The 21,769-nt window shown below is 43.1% G+C and overlaps 1 protein-coding gene across 1 annotated transcript in view; it reads left to right on the forward strand.

Annotated features, from left to right (window-relative positions):
- The first annotated feature begins 1,027 nt into the window (after positions 1-1,027).
- Scp2 (sterol carrier protein 2) overlaps positions 1,028-21,769 on the forward strand; it is a 72,353-nt gene continuing 51,611 nt past the window's right edge. Inside the window, exons 1-6 of the mRNA XM_032900762.1 lie at positions 1,028-1,174; positions 7,504-7,561; positions 11,966-12,037; positions 14,038-14,169; positions 16,595-16,659; positions 19,241-19,367. Coding sequence (XP_032756653.1) covers positions 1,106-1,174; positions 7,504-7,561; positions 11,966-12,037; positions 14,038-14,169; positions 16,595-16,659; positions 19,241-19,367 — 523 coding nt within the window. The 5' untranslated portion in view covers positions 1,028-1,105. The remainder of the gene's footprint in view (positions 1,175-7,503; positions 7,562-11,965; positions 12,038-14,037; positions 14,170-16,594; positions 16,660-19,240; positions 19,368-21,769) is intronic.

Genomic DNA, 21,769 nt, shown 5'->3' on the forward strand with positions numbered 1-21,769 from the left:
AGAAACAGAACTATGGAAACCGAAAAGTAAGATTAGCTCGTGTAGGGACTTCCCTGGTCCCTGGAACTATGGACCAGGTCTTTGATGGGTTTGGTCTTTGTACCATTTTTGGCAGGTGTTGGGGTCTACTTGCTGGTTTTAAGGTCAGAAGGGTAACTCTAACATGGTGTCAGTTGTGTTAAGGTCTGAGGACCTGCTAAAAATTCACAGAGATCTACCTGTTTTTGCCTCCTGAGTGGATTACAGGAGCTCACTGCCACGCTGAGGGTTTTCGTTTGTTCCTTTATTATTTATTTATTTACTTATTTGTTATTGTTGTTGTTTTTGAGACAGGGTTTCTCTGTGTAGCTCTCACTGTCCAGACCAGGCTGGTATCAAACTCAGAGATCTGACTGCCTCTGCCTCTGCCTCTGCTTCCTCTCGAGTGGGGATATAAAAGGCGTAAACCACTAAACCCTGATCTGACTTAATTTTTTTTTGATAATTCATCTTTATTTTATATTTTATATGTCTTGCCGGCATGTATGTCTGTGTGAGGGTGTCTGATCCCCTGGAACTGGAGTTACAGGCAGGAGCGAGCTGCCATGTGGGAGCTGGGAATTGAACCCGGGTCTTCTGGAAGAGCAGCCAGTGCTCTTAACCTCTGAGCCATCTCTCCAGACCCCCTGACTTAATTTTTAAAGACATCTTATCCATATGACTTTATTAGTGTACACTGTGCTTTAGCTCACATACTGAGTGTTGTAACTGCCCTCACAGATACAGAACGTTTCTAACACTCTAAAGAATCTCCACAGGCTTCTGAGTTTCCTCTGAGGCCAGAGCTTCCATTTCAGGTCTTCCCTCTCTCACTGTAAAGAGAAGAAGCACAGAAACCGAGGTCTCCTTGAGAAACTGCCTGAATCTAACCCAGTAGGTTAAAAGATCGCCAAGCATGCGTAGATGCCCTACACGGCTTCCTCCTGCCAGCTTCCTGTAACTCGGCCCCGCCCCCGACGCCGCGGCCGGGCCCCTGACGCCTGGGGCTGGGATAAGTAGACCTAAACCCGCTCTGGTTCTACAAAGCTTCAGTCTGTAGGAGGCTGTTCTCTTTGCTGCTAGAGCCATGCCTTCAGTCGCGTTGAACTCTCCGCGCCTGCGCCGGGTGTTCGTGGTCGGAGTTGGCATGACCAAGGTAAACAGAGCTGTGAGAGGCGTGAGATCTGCCTCTGTTATTCCTAGCAGTCCGAGGTGACTGGGAAGCACGGCAGGGGGGAAGGTCACAGTCCGCTCTGCTGTCTCTTCCACCCAGAGAGACGACTGGAGGCTGTATGATGCTATCAATAGGGTCGCAGTTTCTCACCTTTTTTTCTTCTCCTTCTCGTTTGCCTTTTCTAGCTGTTTAGTCTTTGAAGGAGCCCCCAGCACAACACACATCTTACTCACACTTCCTTAGATTCTAAATCCCTAGCTAGGCCGGCCGGGTGGCTCACATCTCTAGTGGTGATTATTAGGAGATGCAGCCAGGAGAATTGCTGCGAGTTTGGGGTCATAAGAGGTTGCAAGACCTTGTTTCACAAACCAAACCAAACCAAACCGACAAACGAAACAAACAAACAAAAAACATTTGGAGCTTGGACAGAGGCCAGGCTATCGGAGAGAAAGAAGACATTGTGAATGCCACCAGCTCTGTAGTGGCTTTAAGTGCTTTTCTCAGATAGCATCAGGTGTGGCAGTGGGCTTTAGCTGGGAGCTAAGGACGCTCAGCTCTTAACACAGGTACAGGTTACCTTGATCCTCTGACCATATTTCTGTTTCTCTAGGTCTAAGGCAACCAGAAGCTTCCATAGTCTTTTCTCCCAATACTCTGACTCTTCTCTGTGTTCTAGTAATGCCAGGTTACCTGTATCTCTGTCTTAATCTTCAGCAGTTTTGAATCTAGTGGCACTAATTGCACCAGCTCACTCTCCCTGGCTAGTATCTTTGTATACTTTTTTTTTTTTTATTAACTTGAGTATTTCTTATTTACATTTTAGTGTTATTCCCTTTCCCTGGTTTCCGGACCAACATCCCCTAACCCTCCCCCTCCCCTTCTTTACAGGTGTTCCCCTCCCCATCCTCCCCCCCTTGCCGCCCCCCCCCCAACAATCTAGTTCACTGGGGGTTCAGTCTTAGCAGGACCCAGGGCTTCCCCTTCCACTGGTGCTCTTACTAGGATATTCATTGCTACCTATGAGGTCAGAGTCCAGGGTCAGTCCATGTATAGTCTTTAGGTAGTGGCTTAGAGCCTGGAAGCTCTGGTATCTTTGTACTCTTAAAGGGCAGTTCAGATCTTACCTTCCAGAAAACTCTTCATTATCTCGGCTTTCTCGCAGAGCCTTGAAAACTCTAATTTACTTTGATGTGCTGGAATTCTTTGTTTAGATGATTATATTCTCCTAATGTATTGCTACAGGGTGGGTGCCACAATTATTCACAACCACAATGATAATCACTCGTGCCGAAAGATACTGAGTGCTTGTTGATTAGATGGGTGTACTTTGTGTAAGAGTCACTGCAAAGAATCTTTTTCTTATTTTACTGTAAAAAGAAAAAAACCTTACATTTTATATTATCTTAGTAGTAGGGGGAAACATATAATTCACTCAAAACATGTAAATAGAAAAGTTGATCAACTTAAAGAGCATCCACCTGTTTCTTAGAGGGGAAGCTTCTGATATAAGTAGGTGGGCAGTAAAATTTTTTTTTTTTTTTCTTTTTTTTTTTTTTTTTTCTCGGAGTTGGGGACTGAACCCAGGGCCTTTAGCTTGCATAGGCAAGCGCTCTACCACTGAGCCAAATCCCAACCCCAAAAATTTAAAAATATTCCTTAGATTTTTTTTTAAACATTATCTTATATGGCCCTGGCTAGTTTTAAACTTTTGATTCAGCCTCTCAAACTTCTCTACTGCTGAACTTACAGGTGTCTCCTTCTCCCATGCCCTGCTAGTTTGTTGTTCCTTTTTAAAGAACCTCCCATTCGTTGTTTAATATCTGTCTATATGGACTGTGTAGAAAAAGCATAGTTTCTAGAAAAACAAAAGGTGGGCTGGAGAGATGGCTCAGAGGTTAAGAGCACTGTCTGCTCTTCCAGAGGTCCTGAGTTCAATTCCCAGCAACCATATGGTGGCTCACAACCATCTATAATCAGGTCTGGTGCCCTCTTCTGGCCTGCAAGCATACATGCAGGCAGAAAGCTGTATGATGTATACATAATAAATAAATAAATGTTTAAAAAATTAGAAAGACAAAAGGCATGTTTAATTTTTTTTCCAGTTGGGAGGTTGAGGTGAAGGGGGCATTAGTATTCCGTAGGGAAGAGGAAAGGAATTAAAGACAGTTTCATGATTTAAGCATGTATGCAGTACATGTGCTATGTGTTATATTGAGGGTCACCGTGACAAAAATGAATAAAAGCAAAAAGCAAGATGGGGCTGGGGATGTGACTCACTCGGTAAACGCTTGCCAAACATGCCTGGGGCCCTGGGTTCCATCCCCAGTCTGCATAGATCAGGCATGGCGATGTGTGCTCAGAGTTTCAGCATTCAGAGGCTGGAGAAAGGAGAATCAGAAGTTCAAGGCTGTCCTCAAGTTTACATAGCAAGTTCACAGCCAACCTGTCTTATGTAAGGCCTTACATTAACCAGAGATCAAGGGCCGGCAAGATGACCAGTAGGTAAAAGAGCCTCCCATTAGGCTTGGCAGCCTGAGCCTCATACAATGTGAGCGAGCTAACTCTTACGTCCTCTGCCTTCCCCATGTGTCCTGCAGCCCGAGTGTGCCCCCCACACAGTATAGACACACATACACACTAATAAACCAAAGATACATTTATTTTATAAATATATTTGTATTATATATAATGTAATTTTTATAAATAAAACATTTATTTATTGTTTTTTCCTGTTTTTCTTTCTTCTTCTTCTTCTTCTTTTTTTTTTTTTTTTTGGAGATAGGGTCTCTCTGTGTAGCCTTGGCTGTCCTGGAACTCCCAACTCCCTCTGTAGATTGGGCTGGCCTTGAACTCACAGAGATCTGTCTGCCTCTGCCTCCCGAGTGCTGGGATTAAAGACAGATTTTTAAAAACCCACATAAACAAAAAAGAAGAAAGAGGAAAAAGAGGATAATTTGGCATGTTTAGTTAAGCATGGAAGATTGAAAAAAAAATGAACTTATCTCTTGTTTTTTTCCCCAAGTATCATTAAAACAGTGCGAAACCACGCACACTGGGGCATAAACTGTGGGGGAGAGGCCAGAAAGTATTAACAGTGGAGAGAAGCCGGGTCTAGTGGTATCCTAGCTCTCTGCAGATGGTAACAGAATCATCTCAAAAACAAACAAAACCCAACTGCCACAAAAAGAAGGGAATTAGTTCAAATTCTCCATGTGGTACTGCCTAGCTTTGTTCTTCAAAAACACAGCCAAACGTACCCTACCTTCCTGGCAGAGGTTGGGAAATTTATTTGCAATGATACCAGGAGAAAAGTCAGCTTGTTATGACACTGTCTTATGGTGAAACTTAGCAGGTGATGAGCCTCACCCATGCTCAGGAACCTTAAATAGCATTAAATAACATTAAAAAAGGTTTTGTGTGTGTGTGTGTGTACATGTGTGTAGATGTGTACACATGTGTGTACATGTGTGTACATGCAGTGGCAAGCATGCTGAGCTCAGATGACGACTTTGTGGAGTTGATTTTGTCCTTCCATTGTCTTTCGGGTATTGAGGAATCTAGATCACCAGGCTTACATGGCAAGCACCTTTACCTGCTAAGTCATCTTGCCAGCCCTGTTGAAACTTTTGTTATCATTTTAAAATGTTTTGCTGGTCCTTAGAATCAAACCCAGTGCCTTAAGCATGCCAGGGAAATGCTGTAACACTGAGTAAGATCCAAAGCTTTGAGGATAGGAAGTTTGAAGGCAGCCTGAGGACATGAGAGGCCCCGTTTCAAAAATCCAACCAACCAGCAACCAACAGTGACTGCACGCAGTACTGAAGTGGAGTGGGAAGTGGTGATGTGAATATGTGAGATTTTTCATCTGTTAAACGTATTCCCAGCACTGCCACACGAAGAGGCCTAGAAACAGTATCTCCATCAGTGGTATTCTAGGTGCTAAGACTGAGGTCCTGAAATATCTTTATTTTTTTCTGGAGGTGGGGGTCTTACTTAATCCCTTCCGGCCTCAAAGTCACTCACTATGTAGCTGTGGATGACTTTGAACTTGTAACCCTCCTGCCTCGACCTCCTGAATATTCAGATTATAGATGTGTGCTACCATGTCCTGTTTCTGGGGTCCTGGAGATGGAACCCGAGGCTTCATGCATGTTAGATATTCTGCCAACTGAGTTATACCTCCAGGCTCCCAGGCCCTTAACCCCTGAAGAATCTTTATCTCTATCTGTCTATCTATCTATCTATCTATCTATCTATCTATCTATCTATCTATCTATCTATCTATCTATCTGGTCGATTGGAGAAATTACAAAATCTAGATGAGATGACTTATCAAGATAGGTCTGAAGAATTTTGTAATAATCAGTTGTGAAGAAATCAGAACTCCTTTGGGTTATGTCAAGATTCAGGCGCCAACTTTGACTAGGACAGTTGAGTTTTGTATGTAGGCGTGCATGTGTGAAAGGCTAGAGGACAACCTCAGGGACCATTCTTCAGGCACCTCGTCTGTGTCATTCTGTCATGGTATCTCTCTCTCATCTCTGACTCACCAAGGTGACCTCCTGTGGTCTGTCTCCTCAGGTCTAGAGTCATTAATAGATGACCACAGCGGGCCTTACGCAAGACAGTTTTCCATTAGGCCACTTCCCCAGTCCAACCATTTGACCTTTAGACAGGATAACATGGTAATAGATCAAAACCCCATGACATGTCTAAATCTTAAAAGCAAGTCTTTGTAGGACATTGGTGAACCTACCTGTCTCCTTTAAAACTGGCAAATAGAGTAGAAACTACCACCTAGCTGTAGTTATTGTCAATGATAAAATTCAAGTTCCTAGGAGTCTTGTATCTGCTAGTCAAGTTCTCACTAAAATAAGAAAACATCATTAATGAGGTAAGTGTTGACATTAACAAAGGTGAGGTTGAGAATTTTTATTAAAATGTGCAAGAGATGGGTCACTCATAGAGTTACTGATGTTTTGGTTGTTTTTTGAGACAGGGTCTCACCACATAGCCCTGGCTGTCCTGGAATTGATTAGGTAGACCAGGAAAGCCTTGAACTCATAGAGATCTGCCTGCCTCTGCTCCTGAGTGCTGGGGTTAAAGGTGTGTACCACCACACCTGGCTAGAATTACTAATTAAAATTTTTTTAATGAATTATTTTATTATTTTATTTTATTTTATTTTTTTTTTGGTTCTTTTTTTTGGAGCTGGGGACCCCGAACCCAGGGCCTTGCGCTTCCTAGGCAAGCGCTCTACCACTGAGCTAAATCCCCAATCCCGAATTATTTTATTATTTGTATCCCAAATGTTGCCCCCCATCTCCCGAATTACTAATTTTTAAATTTTGTCTTACTTTTAGACAGGATCTGGCCTCCAACTCACTGTGTAACAATAACAATTTTTCAGTTCTTTTTTTTTTAATCCTCTCCTTTTTAAAAAAAAAAAAAAAAGACTTATTTTATGTATGTGAGTACACTATTGCTTTCTTCAGACACACCGGAAGAGGGCATGGAGATCCCACTATAGATGGTTGTGAGCCACCACGTGGTTGCTGGGAATTGAACTCAGGACCTCTGGAAGAGCAGTCAGTGCTCTTAACCGCTGAGCCATCTCTCCAGCCCAATTCTTCAGTTCTTTATGAAGCGTTTGTTGGTACGGTTTCAGATTCCACATCACAACTGATCTTCAAATTCTTTCTACTTTTAAAGTTTTATTTAGTGTTAAACAGAGATATCCACAACAGGGAATGTGGCTTAGTGGCAAAGCTACCACACATTTTCTTGTTGTTTTTGTTTGATTGTCTTTTTTGTTTTTGAGACAGGGCCTCACTGTGTAGTCTTAGCTGGCCTGAAACTTGCTATGGTAGACCTGGCTGGCCTAGAACTCACAGAGATCTGCCTCCTTTTCTCTGCCTCCTGAGTAGTGGAATCAAAGGGGTGTAAGCCCTGCACAGCACACACAGACATGAACTTTTTTTTTTTAAATGAAAGAATATTTAAATATTTATATTTCTAATTGCATGTCTGTGTCATGCAGACTTATTTCATAGATTTATTGCGTAGGCTTTAACCAATACAATGTAAAACTTAAACTGAACTACAGATGGGAATAAGTATCAGCTATGAATCTGTTTCTTGTTAAACCAGATATCAACAGGAATAACAGAAATATGGCTCTGTGGGATGACCCAGTGACAGTGTTTTTATCTGAGTGAATAACTGAATGATTTTTTTGTGATTCTGTTGTAAAAACAAACAAATATAACCCTCAATTCCTGCTTCTACTTATCATCCTCTCTGCATTCCAGTTCATGAAGCCTGGAGGTGAGAATTCAAGAGACTATCCTGATTTGGCAAAGGAAGCAGGTAATAGGGAAAAAAAAATCATCATGTTTTGAATACCTAATATCTTATTGTGTGGCTTGTGCTTTTTCCATGAGTAGAGTGGCCTTGCAAGCATAAAAAGAAACAGTTGTGGGGAAGAACTCCCATGGGGCTTGTCCATGGTGTAGTGGGAAGGGGAGGGAAGGCAGGTGGGCATTCTCACACCTAGACCAGGCAGCATCACATCCTTTCGTGTGTTACTAAGCTGTGTGTTGGGATATCATCTACTCGGGCTGGAGAGATGGCTCAGAGGTCCTGAGTTCAATTCCCAGCAACCATCTTATAATGGGATCCGATGCCCTCTTCTGGTGTGTCTGAGAATTCACATATATAAAATAAATAAATCTTAAAAAATAAAAAAAGCTGTGTGTTGGGATATCGTCTACTCAGCTTTAACTCTCAACTCGACACAGCCTAGAGTCACCTGAAAAAGGTGTCTCAATTGAGGGATTGTCACTGGCCATGTCTCTGGGAGACCGACTGTTAGGGATGTAGTAGGAAGGCCCAGCACACTGTGAGTGACCCCATTCCTTGGAGAGTAGTCCTGGCTAAGCCTGAGCCTATGAACAAGACAAGAATCCTGCAGTGGTCCTCCATGGTTCCTGTCTTTGCGTTCCTGCCCTGATTTCTCTCAGTGATAGACTGTGAGATGACGTTTAAGCCAAATAAATAAACCCTTCCCTTCCCTAGGTTGCTTTTGGTCAGAATGTTTTACGGAAGGCACCTAGGACAGATGGTAAAGGCAGCCGAGAAAAGAAAAAGAGGGTCATTGTCTCAGTTACTGTTCTATCGTAAGGAAGAGACACCATGTCCAGACCGATGTATAAAATAAAACACTTCATTGGCAGCTTGCTTACAGTTTCAGAGGGTGAGTCCATCCGGCGAGCGGGGAGCATGGCCACAGATGGGCAGGAGCTGGAGCAGTAACTGATGGCTTACATCCTGATCCACAGGCAGCAGGCAGGGAGAGGGCTAACTTTTGAAACCTCAAAGCCCACCCCTAGTGACACCTCCTTTGACATTGCCATATCTCCAAATCCTTCCTGAACAGTCCACCAACTGGAACCAAGCATTCAAATTCATGAGCCTTTGGGGGCCATTCTCATCCAAACCACCACAACCACTGTCATGGTTTGTATATGCTCAGCCCAGGGAGTGGCACTATTAGAAGGTGTGGGCTTTAAGACCCTCATCCTACCTGCCTGGAAGCCAGTATTCTGCTAGCAGCCTTCAGATGAAGATGTAGAACTCTCAAGCTTCTCCTGAACCATGCCTGCCTGGATGCTGCCATGTTCCCATCTTTATGGTAATGGACTGAACCTCTGAACCTGTAAGCCAGCCCCAATTAAATGTTCTTTCTAAGAGTTGCCTTGGTCATGGTGTCTGTTCACATGGGCAAAAAACCTAAGTAAGACAACCATGAAGTAGATAGCTTAATTCTAGTGTGTGTTCACTGTACTTATAACTGGAAAAGGGGTGCTCACATTCAAAATGTCGCTGAAAACTTGAATGATGCTTTTCCTCTCCATTTATTACCCCCGAGAGAGAGAGTTTCTCTGTTTCTCTGTGTACTCCTGGCTATCCTGGAACTCTCAATGAAGATCAATCTGGCCTCAACTCACAGAGATCCATCTTCTTCTGCCCTGAGTGCTGGGATTAGAGGCTTGCATCATCATCGCCTGGCCCTTCTTCCCGTTTTGCTGAACCAACCTAGAGAGTGTTCTTTCTCTCACTAGGCTGAGGCACTACTAAATGAGATGCTACACTTCGTTATTGTTTATTCTAGTGTGAACTGGTACTGAGAAGACCTGCGTGAATAAGACCTGTGAGCTGGGACTCAGACGCCTGAGTTCCAGCCCAGAGATTTACATTGTTTTCTTTTTCTCAAAAAGGGGACGAACTGGAACTCTTTGCACGCTCAAAATAACTAAATAAATAATAACTCCTTGGGAAGTTGCTAGGCACCGTCCTCCTAGGGAGCTTCTGCCAGCTCCTGTCAGCTTATTGCTAGGCAGCCCCAGAGGAGTGCCTGTGGTTAGTCCTTGGATGGCTGTGCTGATTTCCACTTCCACAATGACCCTGCTGTGTGCCCAGTACAGAATGTAGATGTTGCATCAGTAAAATCATTTTATTTATTTAATTAAATCATTTATTTAATTACCGGCTATGGCGGTGGATAATTCCAGCGCTTGGGAGGTGGAGGCAGGACCATCAGAGATCAAGACCAGCTCTGTCCACATGCGATCCTAGCCCCAAGTAACAGCAAAGAGAAAGAAGGAAAACTACGATTTCTTTAGTAACACATGGATATAATATTTTGAACATAAGCCTGCAGTGTTGAGATGAAGTTATGAAGTTTGAATTAGCCGTGCAGACTAGCTAGTAATATGAAATCCAGTGACTGCCCAGCTTCCTGTTTTCTTTGCTTCTTTCTTCCTTCTTTCCTTTCTTCCTTCCTTTCTTTCTTTCTTCCTTCCTTCCTTCCTTTCTTCCTCTCTCTCTCTCTCTCTCTCTCTCTCTCTCTCTCTCTCTCTCTCTCTTTTTTTTTTTTTTTTTTTTTGGAGCTCCGAACTCTCTCAAGCACTCTACCACTGAGGCTAAATCCCAACCTCTCTCTCTAATTTGATCTCTCTCTCTCTCTCTCTCTCTCTCTCTGATTTTGATCTCTCTCTCTCTCTCTTTCTCTCTGTCTGATTTTGGCAGGGTTTCTCCATGTAGCCTAGGCTATCCTGGAGCTTACTTTGTAGTCTGGCTACGAGCTCACAGAGATCCACTTGCCTCTCTCCCTTATGAGTGCAGGGATTAAAGGTAGGAGCCACCAGCACCGCCCTGCTTTTCTTTTTTCTTTTCTTTTTTTTTAGTTAATATATTATACTATGGATTGGACCATTGGACCTGGGGCATCGTGCATTCTATCACTGAACTACGTCCCTAGCCCTTAGTTTTTCGTTAATAGAAACTTTACACAAGCAACCTTTTGTAGACCAGGCTGACCTTGAACCCCTGCTTTGCGTCCTACCTTTAAGACTAACTTTATTGTGAGGCATTTCAAGCCTTATTTAGAGTTATTTAGGAAACTTTAATTTTTATACAACATTTTATTATATTTATACTATAGTATTTTTAGAGACTTGTGTTCCTAAGTTGTTCTTATTTCAGAGTAACTTGGTGAACATATTGATAAAGAAATACTTGGTCATCTTTTTTTATTTTTGAAGGTAGCAGTCTAATTAATGGAATAGTGACTGTGAACATTTTTAAAGACTTTTGACAACTTTACATTCGGAATATCACGGACAGAATCTGAGACTGCTTCTTTCTTGTGTGTTTGTTTTATGTATCCTAAGTTGGCCTCAAACTTACTGTGTAGCTGAGGATGGCCCTAAACTTTTGGTTCTCTTGCCTTCACCTCCCTGGGTATTGGGATTACAGGAATATGTAGCTGTACCTAGTTTATGGGTCACTGGGGACCAAATCCAGGGCCTGGTACATGCTAGTTACACCCCAGCTTCCAAATCCGTTCTTGTTCCACAGACAAGATGGCCAACTGATCCTCGCTTTATGAAATGGGACCTCAGTTTTTGTTTTGTTTTGAGACAGGGTCTCTATTATTGAAGCTCTTGCTGTCCTGGAAACCACTCTGTAGACCAGGCTGTCCTGGAACCCACTCTGTAGACCAGACTGCCCTTGACCTCTCAGAGGTTCATCTCCCTCTGGTTCCCAGATTCTGGGATTAAAGGAGTGTACCAGGAATGCCCCACACTCCCTAACTGTGTCCAGCAATGGCATTCTTTCCCGTTTTGCTCCCCTAGAAGTGTGGGGATGTGGAGGTGAACGGGTCAGGGACGTTGCTCTTAAAGAGATGGATGAGATGGGTGGTAGCACACACATGCAATCCCAGTATTTGGGAGGCTGAGGCTGAGTATTTGCCCTGACTCAGTGCCGGTGTGGGCTGCATCGTAATTTATAGGCCAGCCCAACTCTGTCTAAAGAAATGACTGCAACAAGGAGTCCAAGTAACAAGCAGGTGGGAAAGCAGCTTCAAGGCTTTTGGTTAGGCACCGGCCTGGAGGTAGCTCAGGGGTGGGGTCTCTTAGGTTCTGCTGTTCTGAGTTTAGCATCCTCCCCTACGCCCCACCCCCGCACCACATAAAATGGGCGTGGCTGTCTCCACCTGCTATGAGAAGGACGATAACAACAAAGTGATGTGACAGCTTAGAGAAAGAAGGGGAGGGCTACGAAGATTTGGGCGCCACTTCGTCTTTTGAGCTGAACAAGCGATAAAGAAGTAAATGGGATCTGAGGAAGCTCTAAGTGGAATTTCGGCTCCCCTGAAGCCGTCCGTGTCAAGTGGTTTTTGACAAACGCCTCCGTTTGTTTTCACAGGCCAGAAGGCATTGGCGGACGCGCAGATCCCTTACTCCGAAGTGGAGCAGGCGTGCGTTGGCTATGTGTACGGTATGTAGTAAACCTGTGCGCGGAAGGTCTCACAGCAACTGCATAAGCAAATGTTAACCCGTGGGACAGGACCCAGAGGTCACCTTTGTGTGTTGTTGGCTCAGTCTGATTGTTCTTGTCATTGCTGTGTTATCAAAGCAGCAGACAAATTAAAATCATGGTTTTGAAACTTGGCAATATGGTTCAGTTGGCACTTAGAAAAATATTTCTTAGTCCAGCACATACCTTTAGTCCCAGCCAGCACTCAGGAGGCAGGGGCAGGCAGATCTCTGAGTTCAAGTCCAGCCTGGACTACAGAGTGAGTTCCTGAACAGCTACATAGTGAGACCTGAGAAAGGATGAGGGGGGGAGGAGGAGGAGAGGGAGGAGGAAGAAAAAGAGGGGAAGGAGGATGAAGAGGATGGAGAGGGAGGAAGAGGAAAGAGGAAGAGGAGGAGGAAGAGGATGGAGGAAGAGGAAGGAGGAGGAAAAGGGAGGAGGAGAGGAGGAAGAAGATGAAGAGGAGGAGAGTTTGTAGTCTCATATCTACCTATTTCTCATACCCTAGCCCCCTTTAAGTACTGGAGATTGAACCTGGGGTCTTTTACATTCTTGACAAGTCATTTCCTCAGCCCACTGCTACTTTTTGGCAATCATACTGTATTTTAGCATCGAAGCTACAAGTTTATTAGTTAGAAATAAAGATAACCTGTTTTTAGACGTTCAAAGTTCTTTAATATTTTTAGTTATTAGGAAAGTACAGTAATTATATGGCATCATATTTATAATATTATAATGAATCTTTGCGCATGGCCTTCATATATTTCCTATACTCTTCAGGGTAACAGGAGAAGCCTAGGCATAGCTTACTGGGGCATGATGTGTAGAATGCATATTGCCAGGAGACCAGTGAGCCTTGCATTTATGTAGAAGACTCCTGGTGAGGCTGCACCTCATCTTCCGTCATCTTGTTGTCCCAGCGATCCTCCTGCCTTGTGAGAGGGAAAGTCGTGTTTGTACAGTGTGGGTCACATTTTCCTCTAAGGCCTGGATGCAAACAGTCTTTAAAGCTTAGTGAAAAGAACTTTTTGAGACAGGATCTATGGAGCCTAGGCTGGCCTTAAATTCAAGAATAGTCTTGAACCTCTGATCTTGTTGTCTCTGCCTACCAAGAGATGGTATAATGGGGATATACCACCATACCCAATATATGCAGTGCTGGGGATTGAACCCAGATCCTTTGTGTTCTAGGCAAGCCCTCTTCTAACTGAGCTCTATCAGCCCCAAAGCTTCCTGAAGTTCTTTTGGATGTTTTCACACTGTCATCACGGTGGTTTCTAACCTATAGACTTCAGCAGCCCTTCCACTTCAGCTCCCTGCTAGCTGAGACTTAAAGTCTGTGCTACCATAGCTGGTTTAAACTGTGGAATGTGTCTGTGAAAAGTAACCATTTCAATGGCCTTTAACAATTTATATGTGAGAATCAAGTGTCCACGAGCCATCATTCCCCGTATCACACCACTCTGCCAGAGTGAATGCTCTGCTATTACCTACCCGTTTATTCCCTTCTCCACCTCTATATCATGTAAAGAAAGTGTAAGGTCGTGTTCAGGGACACAGTGCAGATTCCAATCCTGACTAAGACAGGAGGAGGCAGGAAGGCATCAAAAGTGCATGCTGCACTGCCCCATGTGATGTCCAGGCCTGGAATCTCAGCTCTCAGGAGGCTACGGCAGGAGGACTGCTATGAGCACCAGGCCACCCTGAGCTACTGAAACCCTGCCTCGAAAAAGAAAGAAAGTGCAAACAAACTTCTGTTATGAGTGCATCTTCTGTTTGCACCATAGGGGATAGTCAGTGCTGTGGCTGTTTCTGACTCAGAGGTCAAGGTGCACCACTGACCTGCCTGTGCAGGACACTAGGGCCAGCTGTAACAGTGAAGGAAAAACAGCATGAGTGCGCTGCCCTGCAGCTCCTGTATGTTTCCGCCTTGGGTGTTCAGGTTTTTTGTTTCTCTGTAGGTGAATCCACCTGCGGGCAGAGGGCCATCTATCACAGCCTGGGGCTCACTGGCATCCCTATCATTAATGTCAACAATAACTGCTCTACCGGTTCTACTGCTTTGTTTATGGCCCAGCAACTGGTTCAGGGAGGTAAGGTGTGCTTCATCATTATTAATGTCTTACTGTCACTTATGTGTGTGGGTATTTTGCCTGCATCTGTGTCTATGTAACACGTGCTGTGACTGCAGAGCTGAAAAAGGGAATCGGATCTCCTGGAACTGGAGTCACAGATGGTTGTGAGCCATCATGTGGGTGCTGGGAATTGAACCTGGGTCCTCCGGAAGGGCAACCAGCATCCTTAAACACTGAGCTTTCTCTCCAGTCCCTCATGCTTATTGCTCTAATGTTCTTTTAAAAAAATTTTAAAAATATCTATGTATGTATATGTACTGGCTGGTTCTGTGTGTCAACTTGACACTAGCTGAAGTTATCACAGAGAAAGGAGTCTCCGTTGAGGAAATGCCTCCATAAGGCCCAGTTGTAAGGGATTTTCTCAACTACTGATCGGGGGAGAGGATCCAGCCCATTGTGGGTGGTGCCGTCCCTGAGCTGATAGTCTTGGGTTGTATAAGAGAGCAAGCTGAGCAAGCCAGGGAAAGCAAACCAGTAAGAAACATCCCTCCATGGCCTCTGCATCAGCTCCTGCTTCCTGCCCTGTGTGAGTTCCAGTCCTGACTTCCTGTGGTAATGAACAGCAATGTGGAAGTATAAGCTGAATAAACCCCTTTCCTCCCCAACTTGCTTCTTGGTCATGGTGTCTGCGCAGGAATAGAAACCCTGACTAAGGCAGTATCTGTATATGTATCTATGTATCTGTCTTCTTACCTATTTATTTATTTATTTATCTGTGTCCACACTCAGCAAGACACATACACCGAGGCCAGAGGACAGCTTGTAGAAGTTGGTTCTCCTCTTTCACCATGTGGTTCCTGGGGACTGGACTCAGACTGTCAGGCTTGGTGGCAAGTACCTTAACCTGCAGAGACATCTTGTTGATCCTTGTCCCATGTCCTTAAATAAGTACAGGGTAAATGTTCCCTTTTAATCACTTCTCTGAGTTTGCTCAGAAAAGAGATTACTTAATAAAAATGACCATATATAATGTATGGCTTTAAAAAAACTTGTATTGGGCTGGAGGGATGGATCAGCAGTTGAGAGCATTGACTGAACTGCTCTTCCAGAGGTCCTGAGTTCAATTCCCAGCAACCACATGGTGGCTCACAACCATCTGCAATGGGATCCGATGCCCTCTTCTGGTGTGTCTGAAGACAGTGACAATGTACTTATATATAATAAATAAATACATAAATAAATAAATCTTTTTTTTAGAAAGCTTTTATTATTTGTTTTTGTGGTATTAGGAATGAAACCAGGGGCCTTGAGGATGCCAGGCAAACACTATACCAGGCAGCGTATCCCCACTGCCTCCCAAGGCTTTACTGAAATAAAGTTCCCAGGCTGAAGTTTGCCCTGATGAGCTGTAGTCGTAAATGCAGCCAGCATGGTTGTAGGTTTTAGAACATTTTGTCACCAGTAATGGAAACCTTGTTTCGAGGGGTAAGATCACAGGCTCCAGAAACCCATCAGCAGTCTCCTGCCTCATTCACATTCTGGTCCTCACCACTGCTGCTTGCTTGACTGTGAGCTCATCTGCTCCATCGGTGGCCTCATGTGCTGCACCACATGACACATGGCCTTTGCCACCTCTTTCATTTAACTTCCTGTTTGAACGTTCATTCTTACAGCATGGGTCACCATCTATTCCTGTTTTCGGCCACGTAGCATTCTGCTTCATGGCTAAGCTATATTTTGAATATATGTCCATTGTTTGATGGATGCTGTTGTTTCTTCTTTTCCTTTTTTGGCTGTTATCAGTAATTACTGCCACAAGCATTTGTGCACAGATCTTCCTGTGTATATATGTCTACATTTATATCTGTACAAAGTATGTATTCACGTATAACAGAGTCTCCATTTCCAAATACCCTGGGCCTCTTATTGGGCCTTCTTGCAGTCTACTGATATGATAATTGTGTTCTACTGTCCCTGGGTTTTGGAGTTTGTAGTCTTACAGCTCAAGCTGATGCCCTTTAACCTCTTCTTGGAACTTTGTCATTTTACTGTTTGATCAAGTTGATGCCCTCCTTCTCCTTCCTCCCCTCCCCCTACTCCCTCCCTCCCTCCCCCTCTTAATGCTGGTGACTGAACTCAGACCTCCCAGCCTGATGGGCACAGGCTTTACCACCGAGCTGCATCCTCCAGCAGTTCTTTCTTTTTTTTAAAAGAAAATCTTTGATAGTGTAATAATGTTTTGTTCTGCATTTGAACTTTAACATAATTTTTTCAATGTCCTTTTTCTCCGAAAATACAATTCTTTTGAGAATCCCCTTTTACATTTTAATTAAAATAATAAAATTTAAAATATTAAAAAATGTATAATAACTTTAAAATTTAATAGTATTTTTGTGGGGTGCCTGAAAATTAAAATTTTTTAAATATTTACATTTTTTTTAAGGTTTAGCAAACTGCGTGTTAGCTCTTGGGTTTGAGAAGATGGAAAAGGGATCCCTTGGTACCAAAGTAAGTAATTTATTGTTATTTTGGAATTATTTTAACATTATGAGAATATTGTCTATCTGACCACTATAAATCAAGTCAGTTAGTAAGCAACATAAAATTTGATTTGGTGTTTAAAAATACATATATTTTAAGATTTATATGCTTTTATTTCTTCGTGTGTACATGCATATGCCTCTGTGTGTGTCTGTGTGTGTGTCTTTTGTGTGTCTGTGTGTGTGTGTGTGTGTATGTCTGTGTGTGTGTGTCTGTGTGTGTGTGTGTGTGTGTGTGTGTGTGTGTGTGTCTGTATGTGTGTCTGTGTCTGTGTGTGTGTATGTGTGTCTGTCTCTGTGTATGTGTGTGTATGTGTGTGTTGTGTGTGTCTGTCTCTGTGTGTGTGTGTGTGTGTGTGTCTGTGTGATTGTATTCTACATGTGTTTGGGCTCCTCAGAGGCCTTAAGAGGGTATGAGGTCTCTGGATTTGGAGTTATTGGTTTTCACAATGTGGCAGATAACAGAGTTTGAGTTCTCTGAAAGAGTAGCAAATGCTCTAAACTGCTGAGCCATATCTCCAGCCCATGATCTGAAATTTTATTTTATTATTACGGGGTCTCATGAAGCCCAGACTAGCCTCATACTCACTTTGTAGTTGAGCTTGATCTTGAACTTCTCTCCTGGCAAGTTCCTTGTTACTGTAAGAAAAACAATGTACTGTTTCTGTCCAGCGCCTTTGTGGGTCTCTGCGGCTGAGGCTCTGCCTCCTGCTTGGCCTCGATTCTGTTTTCTGTTTGTCTGATTTACCTCCTTCAGATCATGAGTACAACTTTCCACATCCTGTAGGTATGCTGTGCTTACAGTCAACAGTCACTCTCACAGAGACAGGGTCACTCTTTTGAGCAGGTAGGAGAGTCTGATGGTTGGCTCTGCGGGTTGTCAAGCCTGTTGGTCTGAGGGTGATCTTAAGGTAGGCATGTGTGCTCATGCACACTCTCCCCACCCCACACATCAAATAAACATGCTGTTAAGGAATACTTGCTTCACTGGGAGAACTAGTTGCAGTGGCTGGACCTGGCAGGGGGCTGTTGGCACATTTTACTATTGAGTACAGCTGAGGAACTGAATTTTTAATTTAATTCTAATCAATTTAAGGTTAAATGGATACTCTGTTCCATTATTGGAAAACTTTTGGGTGTATTTGGGATAACTTGGGCCTGTAAATCTGTTTTACAACTATGATTCTGTGAAATATAAGTGCAATGAGCATTAGGTATTCCCAATGAAAATTTATTTATAGATTGGGACACGTCATAAGTGTAAAATATGCACAGTATTTTGAAGACTTTGCTAAAAGAATATAACTCAAGAGGCAGAGGCAGACAGAGCTCTATGAGTTTGAAGCCATCCCATCTCTACACGGTGTGTTCCAGGACAGCCAGGGCTCACCCTGCCTCTAAAAAGTAAAATATCTCCCATTTGTACATTGATTACTTTTTGAAATGAATGCCAATATGTTTTATAAGTAAATAAAAATATATTCAAGTTTGTTATAGTAAATGTTTAATCTAAAAATTGGGGTTTCTGTCCCGCCTTGGATCATTCAGTTCCCAGATAAAAGGCACACAATCTTTATATTTACGAGAAGCCTTTAATGCACCAGTGCTGAGCAAATATTTTATTAGAATATTAATAATATTAGAATCTAGGTTATTAGAATCTACCTCCCCATCAATAACCCCAAGTTATGACTTGCCATGTTCCATCTGAGATGCTCTTAACTCCGATTGGCCAGCCCTCATGGCCAAGTTTTCATGACTCACCTCCCCCAAGGCAACTTCTCTCCTCCTCATGATCTCTCCCCTCTCCCTTTCACTCCACCCCCACCAGATAACTCCAAACCCTCCTACCTCTAATCCAGTAGCTGGATGTTGCCAATTTTATTTAACTAATAGTTTTAAACCAAGGAACAAGTTTTGACAACAAAAGCTTGTAAACGTGAGAATTATTCATAGGCCTAGACCTTCTGGTACAGAGTTTAGCATTACAATACATAGCAACAGACCAAATCTCAACATATACATATAATCACAGACCCCTTCCTCAACATCTTTTGTAAGGACACCAACCCTATTCATGAAGGCCCTGCTCCTGAAACTAGCACCTTGGGGATTAGATTTAAACATGTATGTATGTAGTATGTATGCATGCATATATGATGTATATATGTATGTACATATGTATGATGTGTGTGTATATGAATGTATGATGTGTGTATGTATGTATGTATGTATGTATGTATGATGTATGTATGTAGAGAGAGAGAGAGACAGGGTCCTGCATGCTCCAAACTGGCCTCTGACTTGCTATGGAACTAAGGCTACTCTTAAACTCTTGACCCTCCTGCCTCTACCTCCCAAGTGGTGGGATGGGCCACTATACCCATATTTTCATATTTTCCTGCTACAAAATATTTCTTGATGATTTTATTCATATTGATCATTTTGTTTGCTGTGCTCTCAGGATAAGCAAATGTCTTGACAATAGTGTAAGTTGCCAGAGACATGTTTATGTCAGCTGCCCATTAAATTCTATTTTTCTCTTTAAGTATTCAGATCGGTCAAATCCAATGGAAAAACATATTGACGTCTTGATCAATAAGTATGGAATATCTGCCTGTCCATTTGCTCCTCAGCTGTTTGGGAGTGCTGGGAAAGAACATATGGAAACATATGGTATGTTAATGAAATAGCCTTTAAGGCAGTGGTTCTCAGCCTGTGGGTCTCAGCCCCTTGGGGGAGGTCAACCTTTCCTAGGGGGTCACCTAAGACTATTCTGCATGTTACATATTTACATTATGATTCATAACAGTAACAAAATTACAGTTATAAAGTAGCAGCAAAATAATTTTATGCTTGGGGGGGGTGGTCATAATACCAGGACAAACTGTATTAAAGGGTCACAGCAGTAGGAAGGTTAAGAATCACTTCTTTAGAGGCTGGGCGTGATGACCCATGCTAATTTCACCACCAAGGTATTTGGATCTCCTTGAGTTCACGTAATGAGTTTCAGGTCAGCCAAGCATGTTTAGTGAGATCCTGCCTCAAAATAACATCAGAAACACTACCTTTCAGGCTTATTACTAGTTATGTTCATGCAATAAGAAATAATAGGTATTTGTTAAGGATATGTAGAAGAACATATGTTAAGGACATGTGGAAGGACATATGTTAAAGACATATGACATGTGGAAGGACATATGTTAAGGACATATGGGATGTTTAAGATATAAAGTATTTTTGAAGAGATTTCTTTTCATATTTTATGGGTATGGTGTTTGCCTGTGTAGCACATGCATGCCTAGTGCCCTTGGAGGTCAGAAGAGGTCACGAGAGCCTCTGGAACTGACCTTACAAGTAGCTGACACCCTCTACCTGGATGCTGGGGATTGAACCTGGGGCTATACCAGCACACTACCAACTGAGCTACATTCACAGACCCCTTCCACGATCTCTTTTGTAAGGACACTAACCCTGTTCATGAAGTCCCTGCTCCAGAAACTAGCACCTTAGGGATTAGATTTCAGCATGGGAGGACTGAAGAGATGGCTTCACAGTTAAGATTTCAGCATGGGATGTTGATCAGGACATCAGGATTTTGTTCACTGCCTCCCTCCTGTAGAGGCCCCATCTCCTAGTCATTGAGGCCAGACTTCAGCATTAGAATTTCAGAGGGAAGAAATTAGGAATATCTTTGAGGCCTTTTGATAATGTTACGGATGAGGGCTTAAAATCTGTGGAGATCCTGTGAGACAAGCCGATTCCTGACTGTGAAGTCAGTAACTGTCACTGTGTAGCGAGGAGAGTCTTTTTCAGTTGTTTATGTAGTTGTGTTTATGGGTACTGACAGGTGACTGCAGGACTTTGCTCACACCAGCTCTGCTGCTCGTCCCGTACAGCACCAGAGACGTGGAGTCCAGCAGCCTGGCTTTCATCTTAACTATAATAGCAGGAAGACGTGAAAGCCACACTGATAATGACCCATTCTCCAGTTACATTAGGCTTGGTAGTGCTGTAGGCCTAGAAGGGGCAAGTCAGACTGTCACAAGTTGCTGGCGGGCATGAAAATGGGAACCTAGCAGTTTCTCTTCCCTTCTGGGTTTACCTGCAGTGTACGGAGGGTGTTTACATGTGGTTGATATTATAGCACTGTGTGTGGAAGCCTGTCAGTAACTCTGATTCTTCAGTAGAGTGCTGGGTTAAGTGAGCAGCTTGGGTGGGTTTTTTTTTTTTTTTTTTTTTTTTTTGGCTGGGGACCCAACCCAGGGCCTTGCGCTTGCTAGGCAAGCGCTCTACCACTGAGCTAAATCCCCAACCCCTTGGTGGTTTTTAAAAACTCTATTTTGCAAATAAAGTTATAAAGACTTTTGCAACAAATTGTGTGAATGTCATAAAAGCTTTTACGTTTCCTCACTTTATAGATAATGAATGTGACCAGATTACAATTTTGTTGTTGTTATTATTATTATTCATGTGTGTGGAGGTGGGAGGGCAGCTTTTGGGAGTCGGCTCTTACCCGCCTCCTTGTCAAGGCAGGGTGTCTCTTCCTGCTTTTGCCCTGCACTGTATACTCCTACTCCAGGAGAGTGGTCCCTGGGCTTATGGATGATTCTCCCCTCTGTCTCCCGTCTCTCCACAGGTCCACTCTGATTACAGATATGTGCTACTACATCTAGATTTTTAAAACTAGGTTCTGCATATCAAACTCAGGTCATGAGTCTTGTGTGGCAATCTCTTATACCCACTGAGCTGTCTCCCTGACCCAGTAGCTTAAACACTGAAATTCTTCACGGTCAGTCGAGAGGTTATTGGTTTGAAAGATAGCATGACTCACTTTTAGACTTGTGAAGAGTTGTCACTCCGATGATTTTCACATTCATTCATTCATTCATTCATTTATTTATTATTTATTTATTTATTTATTTATTTATTATTTATTTTGGAGACAGGGTTTCTCTGCACAGTAACTCTCTCTGTAGACCAGACTGGCCTCGAACTCACAGAGATCCACCTGGCTCTGCTCCCCAAGTGCTGGGTTAAAAGGCATGAGCCACCATCACTGGCAGGTTTTCACTTTT

This window comes from Rattus rattus, chromosome 1 (assembly GCF_011064425.1).
Source record: "Rattus rattus isolate New Zealand chromosome 1, Rrattus_CSIRO_v1, whole genome shotgun sequence".
NCBI classification, from domain to species: domain Eukaryota; kingdom Metazoa; phylum Chordata; class Mammalia; order Rodentia; family Muridae; genus Rattus; species Rattus rattus.